Below are 16,783 nucleotides of genomic sequence, written 5' to 3'. Positions count from 1 at the left end.
CCGCCATGAAAAATCATTAAATGTCATTTTCTTGAGTTTTACATGGCATGTGACACTGAAATTTGGCATATATGGGTATTTTGAGGCACTGATTTCGAATATTGCCAGCCCCCAGCAATTTGACCATTTGTCCAGCGGCAAAATGGCCGCCATCTTGAAATCCAAGATGGCCGCCATGATATATTATTGCAATCATTTTCTCGAGTTTTATATGAACTGCGATATTGAAATTTGGCATATAGGCTTAATTCGGGGTGCTGATTTCAAATATTGCCGGTCCCAAGTGATTTGACCATCGGGTCGGCCGCCATTTTGAAATCCAAAATGGCCGCCAAGAGAAATCATTAATGTAATTTTCTTGAGTTTTACGTGACATGTGACACTAAAATTTGGCACAGTTTGGGGATTTTGAGGCACTGATTTCAAATATTGCCAGCCCCAGCAATTCGACCATTTGGTCAGAGGCAAAATGGCCGCCATCTTGAAATCCAAGATGGCCGCCATGATATATTATTGCAATCATTTTTTCGAGTTTTATGTGAACTGCGGTATTGAAATTTGGTATATAGGCTTAATTCGGGGTGCTGATTTTAAATATTGCCGGCCCCAAGTGATTTGACCATCGGGTCGGCCGCCATTTTGAAATCCAAGATGGCCGCCATGCATATCGAAAAATAAGACCTCAAATTTCTTCTCCCTTTCACTGCAAACGTTCGAGTGCACTTAAGCGTATCACCAATACATAAAGACACGTCGATAGGGGTGCATGAAAGATATACATGTCAGGTGAACAATGGGTGGGAAGGGTGACCGTTGTTGTATGAGCTTGATTTCACCCTCCATGGAATACACTATTTCACCACACAGATTTGTCATGGTACTATCGCCAATCCTTGCTACGAGTCTGAAACTGCGTAGATGTCCCGTTTTACAGGCAAAACGATGGGAGCTATATCGCATATGATAGATTTCAACAACTGAAATTCTCTTGCAAATTATATATCGTGGAATTCATAATTTTTCGACAAGAAAATGTAAAATTTTGAGCTAAACAATGTATATCGTCATGGGTTCGATGGCTAAAAATGAAACACAAAATTTGTGCCTGGAACGTGCGGTATGGGCACATTGCTGAAGCCCCATTGAATACTGTATAAAAACGGGCTTACGCACATGCATATATTATTGTGGTCTTGGGTGAAATTATGTTATGTGTCTTTTGATTAGATGGTAAATAACCAAGTGTTTTCAAGCAATCAAAATATATGTATCATCAGTCGAAAGAGAAGAAAATAAGCTTTCTTTTTGCGTCCGAGTTGCTTTCTACACGTGTTTTAAGTTTGATGGAATCGCCCACAACTGGGATTTCCCTGTGATCTCCATAGACTTCTCTCGAATTCAGTAATGTTCATCCAATTTATGGCAGCCATCTTGAAATCCAAGATGGCTGCCATAAAAAAATTCATTAAAAATATAAGTATCATAATTATAACGTAGTTATTATTTTGAAATTTGGCATTTTTGGATAACCATCGTGTGTTCGACAATCTGACAATGGGAGCATGTTCGCCTCTCGATCGGGAGATCGGGAGTTCAAGCTCCGACAGCATCAGACCAAAAGATTTTAAAAGAGGGGAGTTCCTTCTAACCTGTTTGGCGGTCAACGAATTAAAGGGAAGTTCAACCTGACAAAAAGTTTATTGAAACAATAACAGAATAAATAATGAAAAAATATTGAAGGTTTGAGGAAATTCCATCAAATACTAAAAAAACTATTGGAATTTCATTTGGTCTATTTGTGACGTCAGATGCAAGCAGTTCCCCCATGTTTCTTGTAGTACAAAATCAATGAAATGTAGCCTCCTAAAAAAATCAAAATGTTTTTATTGAAGCCTCGGTATATCAACAAACAAATGATTTCACACCCGCTCCAGAAAGATAAAAAAATACGTATGATGAACCATTTATGCATTTTATATCACACAACATAATGGGGCAGCTGCTCGTACAGTAGCCTATATGACGTCACAAATCAAAAACTTAAAATTCTAATATCTTTGATGGATCCACCTATATCATTTTTATATCATATTTTCTTTTGTTTTTACAACAAACTTTTCTCCGGGGTGAACTCCCCTTTTTAAGGGATAGAGCAACGTCTGACTGTGTGGCGCTGCTAAATTGCTGCCGGGCTCACGATCTACAGGGTATGGGCAAAATAAATTTTCGGAGCATTTCTGTTACTGAATTCTATTTTGAACAATAAAATGTGTATTATTATCATCCATCATTGATATTAATTTCATCATCATCATCATACCACTATAACCATCAGTACTTCAAGTCTGGAGCAGTTTTCTTCATGTTGATTTGTAATAAAATATTGCAATTATTGGAGCAATATTTTCAAACCAGCAGGCCAAAAACTTGCCTGTATGTCTAAAATGCAGTGCCTCAAATTATTTAAAACCAAGAAAATGATTTTGATGAATTTTCATGACAGTAGATCCTCTCTAGATTTCAAGATGTGGCCATTTTGCAGCATATCTATTGGACAGATTACTGGGGGCATTTTCAATATCCCTAGATGCCAAACTTTAAAATAATACGTTATGTGATACTAGATAAAGTGAATTTTTTCAATGATCTTTTTTCATGGCAGCCATCTTGGATTTCAAGATGGCTGACATTTTGCTTCTGACTCGGAATCAGATCACTGAGGGCCAGCAATATTTTAAATAAGCACCCCACACTCCGTCGATATGTCAAAGTGCAATACTGCAGATCATATGAAGAAATAATTTACAGCCTCTCAACAGAAAATGATTGTTCCGGATGGTTATTATTCAACCAAAGCCACTTCAAATGTGTAAGTGCAGAAGAAGCTAGCTGGTTTGTGTATGTATGGTGCTTCATACTTAAGTAACATCTATATCAGCAATTAAGGGTGCCAAAGTATTGTAATCCTTGCAACGGACAAAGATGTGCTTGTGTTCGATTTGTTTTCAGTGCCTACAATGGGTTTTACTCACCATTATAATGTTGTACATCATTCAAACTGGGTAACCATATTAGAATTCAAAATAGCATCTATTTATTATCTTCTTTTCATTGATCAACGATGCAAAGATCAAGTTTTTCTCCAAATCTAAAGTGTTACAGGCCATACGTAAGACTTGAGCAAATTATCTTTCATGGCGGCCATCTTGGATTTTAAGATGGCGGCCGTTTTGTCGCTGACCTGGAGATCAAATTGCTGGGGGCCGGCAATATTTGACATCAGTGCTTCAAAATACCCCTATATGCCAAATTTCAGTGTCACATATCATGTAAAACTCAAGAAAATGACATTTAATGAGTTTTCATGGCGGCCATCTTGGATTTCAAAATGGCGGCCATTTTGCCGCCGACCAAATTGTCAAATTGCTGGGGGCCGGCAATATTTGAAATCAGTGCCTAAAAATACCCCTATATGCCAAATTTCAGTGTCACACGTCATGTAAAACTCAAGAAAATAACATTAATGATTTCTCATGGCGGCCATCTTGGATTTCAAAATGGCGGCCGACCCGATGGTCAAATCACTTGGGGCCAGCAATATTTGAAATCAGCATCCCAAATTAAGCCTATATGCCAAATTTCAATACTGCAGGTCATATAAAACTCGAGAGAATGATTGCAATAATATATCATGGCAGCCATCTTGGATTTCAAGATGGCGGCCATTTTGCCGCCGGCCAAATGGTCAAATTGCTGGGGGCCAGCAATATTTGAAATCAGTGCCTCAAAATACCCCTATATGCCAAATTTCAGTGTCACATGACATGAAAAACTCAAGAAAACAACATTTAATGATTTTTCATGGCGGCCATCTTGGATTTCAAAATGGCGGCCGACCCGATGGTCAAATCGCTTGGGGCCGGCAATTTTTTAAATCAGCACCCCAAATTAAGCCTATATGCCAAATTTCAATACCGCATTTCATATAAAACTCGAGAAAATTATTGCAATAATATATTATGGCGGCCATCTTGGATTTCAAGATGGCGGCCATTTTGCCGCCGGCCAAATGGTCAAATTGCTGGGGGCCGGCAATATTTGAAATAAGTGCCTCAAAATACCCCTATATGCCAAATTTCAGTGTCACATGACATGAAAAACTCAAGAAAATTACATTTAATGATTTTTCATGGCGGCCATTTTGGATTTCAAAATGGCGGCCGACCCGATGGTCAAATCGCTTGGGGCCGGCAATTTTTGAAATCGGCGCCCAAAAATACCCCTGTATGCCAAATTTCACACTTTCTGCCAGATTCGAGCATCTTTTTCACATATCTACTGGACTAACATGCTTGATTTGAAAAAGACTGTCGGAAAATGTTTTTGTCAAAACAGAAAGAGGCAGGAAGGAAAATACTAGATCAAGAAATTAAAGATGAAAACCTATTTATTTTTTTCCTGAACTCATGTAGACTTGACTATAGAATACTGAAGTTTTGTATAAAGGTATTTTGTTAGAGAGAGTTTGAACAAAAAAAAAATAATTGATTACATTGCTCATGTGGTTTAGGACCTCGAATTTAAGCCACCTGGGGCCTGTTGCATAAAACTTTTTACCCGAGAAAACCCTGGTAAAAACTGAAAACTAAGGTTAGTCTGATTTCTGCCATTGACTTTAACACAGGGCAAAAACTCCGGTAAAAACAACCTGAGTTTTCTCAGGTAAAAAGTTTTATGCAACGGGCCCCAGGTTGCAATGTTTTCATGCCATTGCCCAACATAGGGGGTTTATTTTGACTAATGTTTTCTGGTCATCTGATCGTCTGTCTCTTTTTGTCTCGCCTGCATATCAGAGCGAGACTGGCGGCGACGGCAGCGGCGTCGTCAATATTGAAATCTTAATTTCAATTACTGAACATCCTGCCTGAGTTTCAGGTCACATGACTAAGGTCAAAGGTCATTTAGGGTCAATGAACTTAGTTCATGTTGCGGGAATCAATATCGAAATCTTAACCAAGGATAAGTTTTTTAAATGTCATCATAACTTAGAAAGTATTTGGACCTAGTTCATAAAACTTTGACATAAGGGTGATAGTGTATTACTGAAAATCCTGCCTGAGTTTTAGGTCACATGACCAAGGTCAAAGATCACTTAGGGTCAACGAACTTTGACCATGTTGGGGGTATTTGTGGAATTATCATCATAACTTTGAAATTTTATGGATCTAGTTCGTGAAACTTAGACATAAGAGCAAGTATTCCTGTGCAAGTTTCAGGTCACATGACCAAGTTCAAAGGTCATTTAAGGTCAACAGCTTTGATAATGTTGGGGGCATTTGTGGAATTGTTATCATAACTTTAAAAGTTTTTGTCTCGCCTGCATAGCAGAGCGAGACTATAGGCGCCGCTTTTCCGACGGCGACGGCGGCGGCGTCAACATCAAATCTTAACCTAAGGTTAAGTTTTTGAAATGACATCATAACTTAAAAAGTATATGGACCTAGTTCATGAAACTTGGACACAAGGTTGATAAAGTACTACTGAACATCCTGTCTGAGTTTCAGGTTACATGACCAAGGTCAAAGGTCATTTAGGGTCAATGAACTTAGACCATGTTGGGAGAATTATTTTCAAAATCTTAACCGAAGGTTAAGTTTTTGAAATGACATCATAACTTAGAAAGTATATGGACCTAGTTCATGAAACTTGGGCATAAGCTTAATCAAGTATTAGTGAATATCCTGCTCGAGTTTCAGGTCACATGACCAAGGTCAAAGGTCATTTAGGGTCAATCAACTTTGGTCAAGTTGGGGGTATTTGTTGAATTACTATCATAACTTTAAAAATGTATGGATCTCGTTCATGAAACTTGGACATAAGGTTAATCAAGTATTAGTAAACATCCTGCCTGAGTTTCAGGTCACATGACCAAGGTCAAAGGTCATTTAGAGTCAATCAACTTTGGTCAAGTTGGGGGTATTTGTTGAATTACTATCATAACTTTAAAAATTTATGGATCTAGTTCATGAAACTTGGACATTAGGTTAATCAAGTACCACTGAATATCCTGTGCGAGTTTCAGGTCACATGACCCTGGTCAATGGTCATTTAGAGTCAATGAACTTTGGCCGTGTTGGGGGTATTTGTTAAATTACCATCCTAACTCTGAAAGTTTATGGATCTAGTTCATAAAACTTGGACATAAGAGTAATCAAGTATCACTGAACATCCTGTACGAGTTTCAGGTCACATGACCGTGGTCAAAGGTCATTAAAGGTCAATAAACTTTGGCCATGTTGGGGGTATTTGTTAAATTACCATCATAACTTTGAAAATTTATGGATCTAGTTCATGAAACTTGGACATTAGGTTAATCAAGTACCACTGAATATCCTGTGCGAGTTTCAGGTCACATGACCCTGGTCAATGGTCATTTAGAGTCAATTAACTTTGGCCGTGTTGGGGGTATTTGTTAAATTACCATCCTAACTCTGAAAGTTTATGGATCTAGTTCATAAACTTGGGATACAAGAGTAAACAAGTATCACTGAACATCCCCTGTGAGTTTCAGGTCACAAAACCAAGGTCAAAGGTCAGTTAAGGTCAATAAACTTAGGCCATGTTGGGGTAATTGTTGAATTGCCATCATAACTTTGAAGTTTTGAAAGTTTATGGATAGAGTGAATGAAATGTGGCCATAGGTGTAGTTGACAAGTCTTAAGTCACCGTTCAAATGTCATTTATGGTCAATGAATGTGGTATTATGTCATTATATGAATGGTGTTTTTGTAAATGATTATTTTATAGTAGTTTTCAAAGTTAGCAATGCTGCTATATTAAATCGCGTAATGCAGGCGAGACTGCAAGAGGCGTTCCACTTGTTAGATCTAGTTCTTGAAACTTGTCTTAAGAGAAATATTCTTGTATCTTTAGAGTTACAATAAAATCCGTATTCCGAAAATTCTTGTATCTTTTCTTGTAACTTTCGCTGAGCGCGTATGATGTCAGAGCTAGAATTATGCGTAAAATTAAAAACGGTGCATGAATATCCCTTTGCGCAAGATAGCATATCGAGATAAAAGGTATTCTGAAAATTCTCTTATCTTTGCGTTCTGTTAACTTCCTTGGAAAATACAAGAAAATTTACAAGAGGTAGGGGGCTATTGTAACTTATTGTTGCATGCGATATTTGTCCGTCTGCAATAATTATTTCTTGCTGCATCCCACAAGAACATCATGTTTTACAAAAGGAGTCATTCCAAAGACATTATAATGACGGATTGGTAGACTTTTCAGCAATTAAAAATTGGTGCTCGAGACGATCAATCTTTTCAGAGAAAATATGTCTTTGAGAAGAGCCACGTGTATTTTTAGCACAGAAGCGAACAAGCATAAGCGTCGGGGGTGCATGGAAATTAGGCCTGGTATCAACAATGCGCTTCATTATTTTTCAGAAGAGACTCTTCTATTGGTTGACCTAAGCATGTAACAAGCTTAATGATTGGTTGATGATGAAATATTGGGCGTGTCAGAGATAAAATAGGGGACGTCCTTACAGAGATAAGACAATTTTCAGAATACCAATTTCAGAGAATTTTAGCGAGCTGTTATCTTGCTGACTTACAAGAAAAGTTTCAAGAAAAGTTCAGACAATTTTCAGAATACCATGCACCCAAGGTCTTAATAAAAAAAAATCATCAAAGAAGGCTACACACCGTTAGACTTGTGAAAAAAAATAAAGAAAAGGGAGGGAGGGTGAACGAAAAAATGAAGGAAAGAAATGAAAGAAAGATATGAATTGAGAGGAAAGAAAGAAAAAAATGAAGGGGAAAATGGAGAAAAAATTATAAAAAATAAAAGAAAGAAAGTTAGAATAATTAAAAGGATGAAAGAAAGAAGAAAGGTTTCCGTCATTTTTTTAAATGAATACAGAAGGAAAGAAAAAGAAAGCAAGGGAAGATGAATAATTGTGTGAAAGAGAGAATTAAGGAGAGAAAGGACCGGAGAAAGGAAAAAAGAAATAAAAAGGAGGGAAAAAGAAAGAATGAAGGAAATAAAAATGTTTCCTTCATTCTTTGAAAGAAACAAAGAAAGAAAGAAGAAAACAGGAAGGGAGGAAGAAAGGAAGGGAGGGAGGGAGGGAGGGAAAGAAAGAATAAGGGAAAAGAATTAGAAGGGAAAAAAGAAAAATGATGAAAGGATGAAAGAGAGGGAGGAAAGAATGAAGGGAGGAGAAAATGAAAAAAATGAAAATAATGGAAGGAGATAACAAACAAAAAGAAAAAGGAGATGAAGGGAGGAGGAAGCAAAGAAAAGTTGAAGGAAAGAAAGAATGAAGGAAATAAAAAAAGGAAATTTAAAAAAGGAATTAAAATAACAGAAAGAAGGAAAGAAAGAAAAATGAACCAGAGAGAGCAAGAATCAGGAAAGAAAGCTAGGAAAGATTGGAAATTAAGATGGAACAGAAAAAGGCAAGCAGGAGGATAGAAGGATGAAGAAAGAAGGATAGAAAAGAAAGAAAGAGGAAAAAGTTCACACTTCAAGCAAACAAACAAAAATCCAATCATCTAACAAAATCTTAATGATATTTGGGGTTTTCTTAATATATTTTATCAATTTTTAGAAATGAATAAAATTTCAAAATGAAACATTGTCAAACTTAAAATTAGATGAAACATCATAGCATCACACACAGGCATCTCTCTGACTGTGGGTGGGTACATGTATGTGTTTGTGTGTAGAACGAAGAAATTTTTTTCGTAGCTATATATTAGTTTGCAATGTATTGGGTAGCAAGAAAATGACCGCAGCCGGACCGCAGAACTTTCAAAAGTTTATAGCTATAGATTTTATTGTTGTCTCTGTTACGTCATCTGTTGGTTATTTGATGAAAATTCTTCATTTTTCTATGTATTAATTATATTTTTTTCAATATTCTGAAATACGGGACAAATAGGCGTCCCGGGAAGGGTTTGTCGGGATGCCGGGACAAAGGTGCAAAATACGGGATGGTCCCGGGAAATACAGGACGTCTGGTCACCCTGATCTACACATGTAGTTCATGAAACATAGATATAAGGTTAATCAAGTATGAACGATTGTTTTGCATACGTCTTAGGTCACATGATCATAGTCACAGGTCATGTTGGGTCAATGGACATAGTATTTTATTATCATATGAGTGTTTTCTTTTGTGAATAGTTATTGAATAGCTGTTTTCAAAGTCAGCACTGCTGCTATATTGAATCACGTAATGCAGGCGAGACAGCCAGAGGCGTTCCACTTGTTTTCTTTGGATAACACAATTACTGTTTTATGAATCTTGAATATGTGTATAATTGTGGGTAAGTGACCAAATTTATGTCCATTTTCCCTGAATCCATGTCGACTGGACTAACTACTGATAAAGAATGACATCTTGGTATTTATAAGTTATGAGTTACTGTTACAATGTAATGTAGTTCACAAATTTTAGGACTGATACACATGCAATGATGTTTCTTGGGGGCACTCAACTTTTGCAATTATCATATATCATTAATTTTTTGGGTAATTTTTTGTTGTTGCTTCATTCAATTGTATTTGTTGAATAATTCCCATGATACAAAAAATCAGAAAATGTTAAGTAATATTCTGTAGGATATAAAGGCTGCTGATGATACAATTAGAATATTTATATTCAGTTCTTGTCTGGTCTATATGCTCTTCCTTTTAGAAAATATTCTTATATTGCAAGTTTTCTTTATATTTTAGGATTATAGTTTATACATATTGAGTGAAAGATATGTTTGATTTCCATACTTCTTAACTCACAGCTGACAACATACCACCTGTTGTAATTTGCCCTGCGGACGTTACTCAAACAGTTGAATTAGGCACTCCTTCCAGACAAGTATTCTTTGACACTCCCAATGTTAGTGATAATTCTGGAAGCTTCAGCCTTGTGCAAGCAAGTCATCAATCTGGAAATAGCTTTACTACAGGAACAACAACAGTCACCTACACTTATGCTGATGGAAGTGGAAATACAGCTTCTTGCTCATTTGTAATCAACATAATAGCTGGTATGTCCATTGTCACTTTGGGCAATCTTCCTTGTCACAATCCCTTATATTTTTAAGTACCGCTATGTACAGGTAACTGCTTCATTATTTCATAAGTTTATCATAGATGTTTTCAAATGCGGGTTGCTTGACTTGCCACTTCAGTATGTTGATAATCAGCCATTAATAAGTACTTCAACTATGGTGTTGCTGTGGTGCACTTATCAACATTTCTACTCTCCACCCAGATATAGTAAATGGGTACCCGGTAGGAAGATTGCCTAATCAGGGTTAGCGTGCTAAAGCTTGGGTAAATATGAAATCATCATGTTAAAGCAGGACCCGCTGGGCGAACAGTTTTCGGAACTGAAGTGGCTAACCTGGGTTAATATGAGGTTATTATTATTCATTACTTGTATTCATGTATGCACTTCAAAAACATAGTGATTTAATGTACATGTATGTCAGCCCGCATACATTCGTAATTCTGAAGCTTCGTTATTCCGAAGGTTCGGATATTCCGAAGGTTCGTTATTCCGAAGGTTCGTATTTCCGAAGGTTCGTAATTCCGAAGGTTCGTTAGTCCGAAAACGAAGTGAGGTTCGTAATTCCGAAGGTTCGTTAATCCGAAAACGAAATGAGGTTCGTAATTCCGAAGGTTCGTTATTCCGAAAACTAATGATTAACGAACCTTATTTCGTTTTCGGACTAACGAACCTTCGGAACAACGAACCTTATTTCGTTTTCGGATTGACGAACCTTCGGAACATCGAACCTTATTTCGTTTTCGGATTATCGAACCTTCGGAATAACGCCACAAATGTTCGGATTAACGAACCCTTTTACGTTTTCGGATTAACCAACATCGAGGTATAGGCAATTTACGTGTTTCGGAATTACGAACCGTCGGAATAAAGAACCTTCGGAATTACGAAGTGTAACCATGTCAGCCAGGTATTAGTTTCACTATAGAAATTGCTTTGTTTTACCCAATACAGTGGATCGTGTACCTCCACAAGTAACATGTCCGCCTGATGAAGTATATAACGTTGAAGTGCCGTTAAGTGGTAGAACAGTTAATTTTGGCACCGCAACAGCAACTGACCTTTCTACTGTATCTCTGGTCAGTGTTACACCTCAGACTGGAACTTTCTTCTCCACGGGATCAACTACAGTGACGTACACTTACAGAGATGCCAGCAACAATGAGGCTTCCTGCACTTTCTCTGTCATTGTTAATCCAGGTAGGAGAACTGATACTTCAATTCTTTATGTTTTGTCTTATCATGGTGGCTTTTCAAAAAAATCTTTTGTATGTGTAAAGTTGGTTACTTTGTACCAGGGATGAACATTTTTCTAGGCCCAAAATTAATAAAAAAGTAGTGTGCCTGACCAATAAAAATGAAAAATAATCATCCTTGTCTAAATGAAGGAGGTAACAGTGACCATACTTTTCCAGATATGTAAGCATTTTTCTACGTCTTGATAGTCTTTTAAAAGACTTGTTAGGATTATCTTGAGATCAGCCTTCATTTTAACGAAACTAGGATATACTTGGATATAATTAACATTAGAATTGTTTGGTAAATAAAAACATAAATGATAATATGGGATGTCAATAGTATCATTTGGGTAATCTGGTTGGTCATAATTAATGATAGTTACATGTATAAGTTGTTTGCTTCATTAATTCCTAATTTGATCAAAGAAAGATGTTTTCAATTGTTGGTTGTTTGACTTACCACTTAAATATGTTGATAATCAGTCATGTATATTCGCTTTTCAACTATGCTATTGCTTTAGTGCACAATCAGTTAAAAACAATATTTTCATTAAATTATGGATGGAAGAGGAAAAATTTATTGTATAGTATGTACGTATCGTATCACAGACAGATATGGAACCTTTGGAGAATACACATTGCTTTTTCGTCTGAATTTCAGACAGATATGGAACTTTGGAGAAAACAATACTTTTTCTTCTGAATTTCAGATGACTTTTGGGATCGTTTTGGTATTGTTTTTCATGTTGATTTTTACTCAGTCTTGCAAAAGTTTGTATGATATAGTTTACACTAGAGGATCCCCAAAACTGCTTTTTTAATTTGTTTAGAGACTCTTTAAAATTTTTTGACAAATGTTATATCTTTACTTCTCATGTAATTTATTCTTACTTCTTTCTTTATCTTTCTACTTTCTTTCATTTACAAGACTTTTCTATTGATAATTCTAACTGGTAACTATGAGGAAATATGATGGTGAGGCATGAGATGTATATAAACTTTGGCTAGAAAGACAATTTGCATTAGAATTTTTACAAATCATTTTCCAAATCTCTTTTCTAATTTCCATTTTGTTGTAGTGGACACCACTCCACCGGTTATTCAAAACTGCCCTTCTCAACTCAGTGAAGAAATTGGCTTTGGTGCAACATCTGGTGTGGTTGCATGGCCAACTGTATTTGCATCTGACAATTCTGGTCAAGTTCAGGTTTCCAGTAATTCGCGTAACAACGGGGATATCTTCCCCTTAGGCACCACAGCTGTTACGATTGAGTTCTCAGATCCTTCTGGCAATACAGCCCTATGTTCCTTCACGGTCACTGTAACAGCACAAGGTAAATCCTGTGATTTAAAGTTTGAATCTTAACCCTAAGAATACTGGAGGGGCTGATTCAGCCCCCCTTCGTCATTTTTCGTGATAAATCCGCCGTGCGAATTTTTTTGACCGCGTCGCTCACTGACTTTTTACATTCAAGTCTCGCGCAACTTTTGAGACCAAAATTGCGACCCCCGGGTGCGCGGTTCCGAAATTACGCCACATTTGGTAAGAAAGGCTGAGTATGCAATTACATGTAGAAGATTTTGCAGTCAGTTCTTGTAAAGAGTGTGGTCTGTGTAGTTATTTTGTCTTTGTTTCGAAATAATCCCGGGGGGGTCACTCTCCACATCGACTGCTACCCACCCGTGTCCAACAACCTCAAAAATGCACCCTAAATGGCGTAACTACATCAACTAAATTTGCAACCCTAAATGGCGTAACCCATGAGAAAAGCCACCCTAAGTGGCATGAACAGAGGAAATCCCCTAATTTGATACCCTAAGTGGCGTAAACATAGAAATCGATTAATTTGATACCATATACTGACAACCGCGTAGCCAGGATTTCATTTTGGAGGGGGCGGTAAATGCACGCAAAGCGTGCCAACACTTACAGAGCGCGCGAATCGCGCTCCCTAGGGGGTGGGTGCAGGGTTTCCCCCTCCCTTGCGAAGCTTTTGGTGTTTCATAAATTAAAATGAAAAGGAGCCGTCTCTCTTGTCTCTAGTACCTATATCAGCTCCAATTCAGTTGACTATATTATGATTTTGAACCTTGTTTTCAAGTGATTGTGAACGCACAAAAAGGAATACAATGGAGGAAATTAAAATCATAATAACCTCGCGCGAAGCGCAGAAGCTAAAGCGTTTTATCAATTTTTTGCCATGAAAAGGGTCCCGAGAAAAGGGTATTCTCAAAGATATATTGAATACTTCCCTTGGAGAGATCAGATTTGATTACAAACAATTTAGCGACAGTGCATATCTTTAACTCGCAAAACAGAGGAAAAGAAGTGTATATGCCGGGAGGAAGACATTCCTCCCCCCGCGCAGAGCAATAAAACTCTGAAATTTCAAAGGGCGGACGTTTCATCAAATGCAGATATCTCTAATACCCCATCGGCTCTATTTCAATTGATTTTCTAAGATTATTGAACTTCATTACAAGGAAAATAGTGCGCAAAAAGTTGAAACTTCAGTGATTTATTGAAATTATATAAAAAAAGGATGCCTAATTTCTTTGACTTATCCTGAAGCGCTTCATTTTGAATTATAAAGAAACCTAAGTGTCATTCAAAATTTCAAACTGAGGGCGAAAAACAGGACAGGAGATGAATGTGCAGGGAAATAACATGAAGATTAATAGAATTTGAAAAAAAATATTGTACTTTTTTATTCAATACGACACGAATTTTATACATTCCTCTTTTTAGATTAGGAACCTGTTTCCCCCAAATTATGGTTGTTTAGTAATGATCTGAAAAGCGGGAGAAGTTGACTTTATGGAGGTGACGGCAGAAATTGATATAAAGATTTTACCCGCCCGGAGCCGACCCGACCAGAAGTTGCGCGATCAAAAAAAAAAAAGATAACTTTATATACTTCGGCCTAACCTTACTCTAATTCCATGCCCTAATGTATACATTTGAACTTTAACTGGCAAGAAACACATATAGCTGAGGTGGAAAAGCAGGGTTAGAGAAAGGGTGGGGGAAACAATGGAGAACTTCAATATTGTCATTTAATCGCGCGCAGCGCGGAAGCAAAATTCATATATAAATTTAGAGCAAGAGTGAAGGAGTTTCTCTTTTGAGAAAAAAATAAAGAATAAAAAGAAAAGAAAAAACCGACAAAGCTACCTTTCTTTTCTTTCCTCCCTTCCCTTTTCCTTTTTTCCTCTCTTTTTCCCTTCTTTTTTTTCTTTTTGGGGACGTTTTGGGGGGGGCGACCGCCCCCACCGCCCCCCCCCTGGCTACGCGCCTGTATACTGATGTTGAATTGATGTTTAATACAACAGGTATAAATTCCATTTTTTGAAGTTTTTGAAAGCAAGGCCAACATGATTACTCTCAAGCACACCTCAGTCACTGTGAATATATAGCCATCTTTTAGCCTAAATTAATGAATGTAAGTGAAAAATGTTGCTTGCCTTGAATGACTGATGCATCACTTAACCATTCGTTTTACTAATTTTATCAAAACTTGAAGTTGAAAGAATGAAATCCATACCTGTTAATATGTTGAAAAAATACATACATTAATCATATTTAATATTTGTTTGCATCCTTGCAAGCCAAGCATAGTCACTTCAAACAGGCCCGGAACATAATAATTGATAGCATAGGATCTTTTGCAACCTGTGGGCGTGTGGTATAGGTAACGTGTGCTGCCTAGTATAGAGGCGGGTGTTAGAGACTAGCTAATACTGTACGGGGGTAACTCTCATAAGTGCTATGCTGGCGCGCCGGCGTGTGCGTAGATTATTTTCTATCCCTTAAAATCACGCCCTTCATGGTGTTTATGGCTTAGGTCAGCTCCCGGGTCTCCTCAAATTTGCCCAAATTTGCACCCCTCAAATTTGCACCCCTAGATGGCGTGAAGAGAGAGAAAAGGCTACCCTAATCGGCGATTTACCAGCGAATGGTGCTGAAATGCAACCCTTTTTGCCAAAGACGTCGACGCCGCCCGAGTGCCTGAAACAGGACCCTTTTCGATGCTTTTTCTGGACGCGGGTGCGTAGCAGGCCGTGTGGAGAGTGACCCCCGGGGAAATAATATATTGTAATTTTTCTGTATATTTTACGTTTATACATATTTATTTAATGCATGACTTTAATCTTTATACTTCTTAACTGACAGCTGATAACATACCACCTGTTGTAATTTGCCCTCCGGACGTTACTGAAACAGTTGAATTAGGCACTTCTTCCAGACAAGTAATCTTTGACACTCCCAATGTTAGTGATAATTCTGGAAGCTTCAGCCTTGTGCAAGCAAGTCATCAATCTGGAAATAGCTTTACTACAGGAACAACAACAGTCACCTACACTTATGCTGATGGAAGCGGAAATACAGCTTCTTGCTCATTTGTAATCAACATAATTGCTGGTATGGCCATAGTCTCATTTGGGCAATCTTCCTTGCCATAATCCCTTTAAGTACTGCTATGTACAGGCATATGCTTTATATTTCATAAGTTCATCAAACAAAGATGTTTTCAAATGCGGGTTGCTTGACTCGCCACTTCAGTATGTTGATAATCAGCCATTAATAAGCATTTCAACTATGCTGTTACTGTGGTGCACTTATCAACATTTTCTATTCTCAACCCAGATGTAGTAAATGGGTACCCGGTAGGAAGAAATTCCTTGAATGCTTGAGTGCCCAATCAGGGCTGGGTTAGCGTGCTAAAGCTTGGGCTAAAATAAAATCATCATGTTAAAGCAGGACCCGCTCGGCGAACAGTTTTCGGAACTGAAGTGGCTAACCTGGGTAAATATGAGGTTATTATTCATTACTTCTATTCATGTATGCACTTCAGAACCTAGTGATTTACACGTATGTTAGCCAGGTATTAGTTTCACTAAAGAAATTTCTTTGTTTTACCCAATACAGTGGATCGTGTACCTCCACAAGTAACATGTCCGCCTGATGAAGTATATAACGTTGAAGTGCCGTTAAGTGGTAGAACAGTTAATTTTGGCACCGCAACAGCAACTGACCTTTCTACTGTATCTCTGGTCAGTGTTACACCTCAGACTGGAACTTTCTTTTCCACGGGATCAACTACAGTGACATACACTTACAGAGATGCCAGCAACAATGAGGCTTCCTGCACTTTCTCTGTCATTGTTAATCCAGGTAGGAGAACTGATGCTTCAATTCTTTATGTTTTGTTTTATCATGGTGGCTTTTCAACAACAAAAAATTTATGTGTAAAGTTGGTTACTTTGTACCGGGGATTAAAATTTGTCAAGACCCAAACTTAATGAAAAAGTAGTGTTCCTGACCAATAAAAATGGAAAATAATCATCCTTGTATAAATGAAGGAGGTAAGGGTGACCATACTTTTCCAGGTATGTAAGCATTTTGCTACATCTTGGTAACCTTTAGAAAGACTTGAGAGGGTTATCGTGAGACCAC

At 37.6% G+C, this 16,783-nt stretch overlaps 2 protein-coding genes across 2 annotated transcripts in view; both read left to right on the top strand.

Annotated features, from left to right (window-relative positions):
- The window catches only part of LOC129278425 (hyalin-like), a 33,692-nt gene extending 30,950 nt beyond the window's left edge, over window positions 1-2,742 (top strand). Inside the window, exon 13 of the mRNA XM_064095676.1 lies at window positions 2,663-2,742. Within this exon, the coding sequence (XP_063951746.1) occupies window positions 2,663-2,742 (80 nt within the window). The remainder of the gene's footprint in view (window positions 1-2,662) is intronic.
- An 8,727-nt stretch (window positions 2,743-11,469) lies between these two features.
- Window positions 11,470-16,783, top strand: part of LOC129283639 (hyalin-like) — a 39,778-nt gene continuing 34,464 nt past the window's right edge. Inside the window, exons 1-4 of the mRNA XM_064095675.1 lie at window positions 11,470-11,506; window positions 12,405-12,659; window positions 15,500-15,748; window positions 16,256-16,501. Coding sequence (XP_063951745.1) covers window positions 11,470-11,506; window positions 12,405-12,659; window positions 15,500-15,748; window positions 16,256-16,501 — 787 coding nt within the window. The remainder of the gene's footprint in view (window positions 11,507-12,404; window positions 12,660-15,499; window positions 15,749-16,255; window positions 16,502-16,783) is intronic.

The sequence above is a fragment of the Lytechinus pictus genome, chromosome 2 (genome assembly GCF_037042905.1).
Source record: "Lytechinus pictus isolate F3 Inbred chromosome 2, Lp3.0, whole genome shotgun sequence".
NCBI classification, from domain to species: Eukaryota; Metazoa; Echinodermata; class Echinoidea; order Temnopleuroida; family Toxopneustidae; genus Lytechinus; species Lytechinus pictus.
The sequence above is the reverse complement of the archived record's forward strand: the minus strand, read 5'-3'. Positions and strand labels throughout refer to the sequence as shown.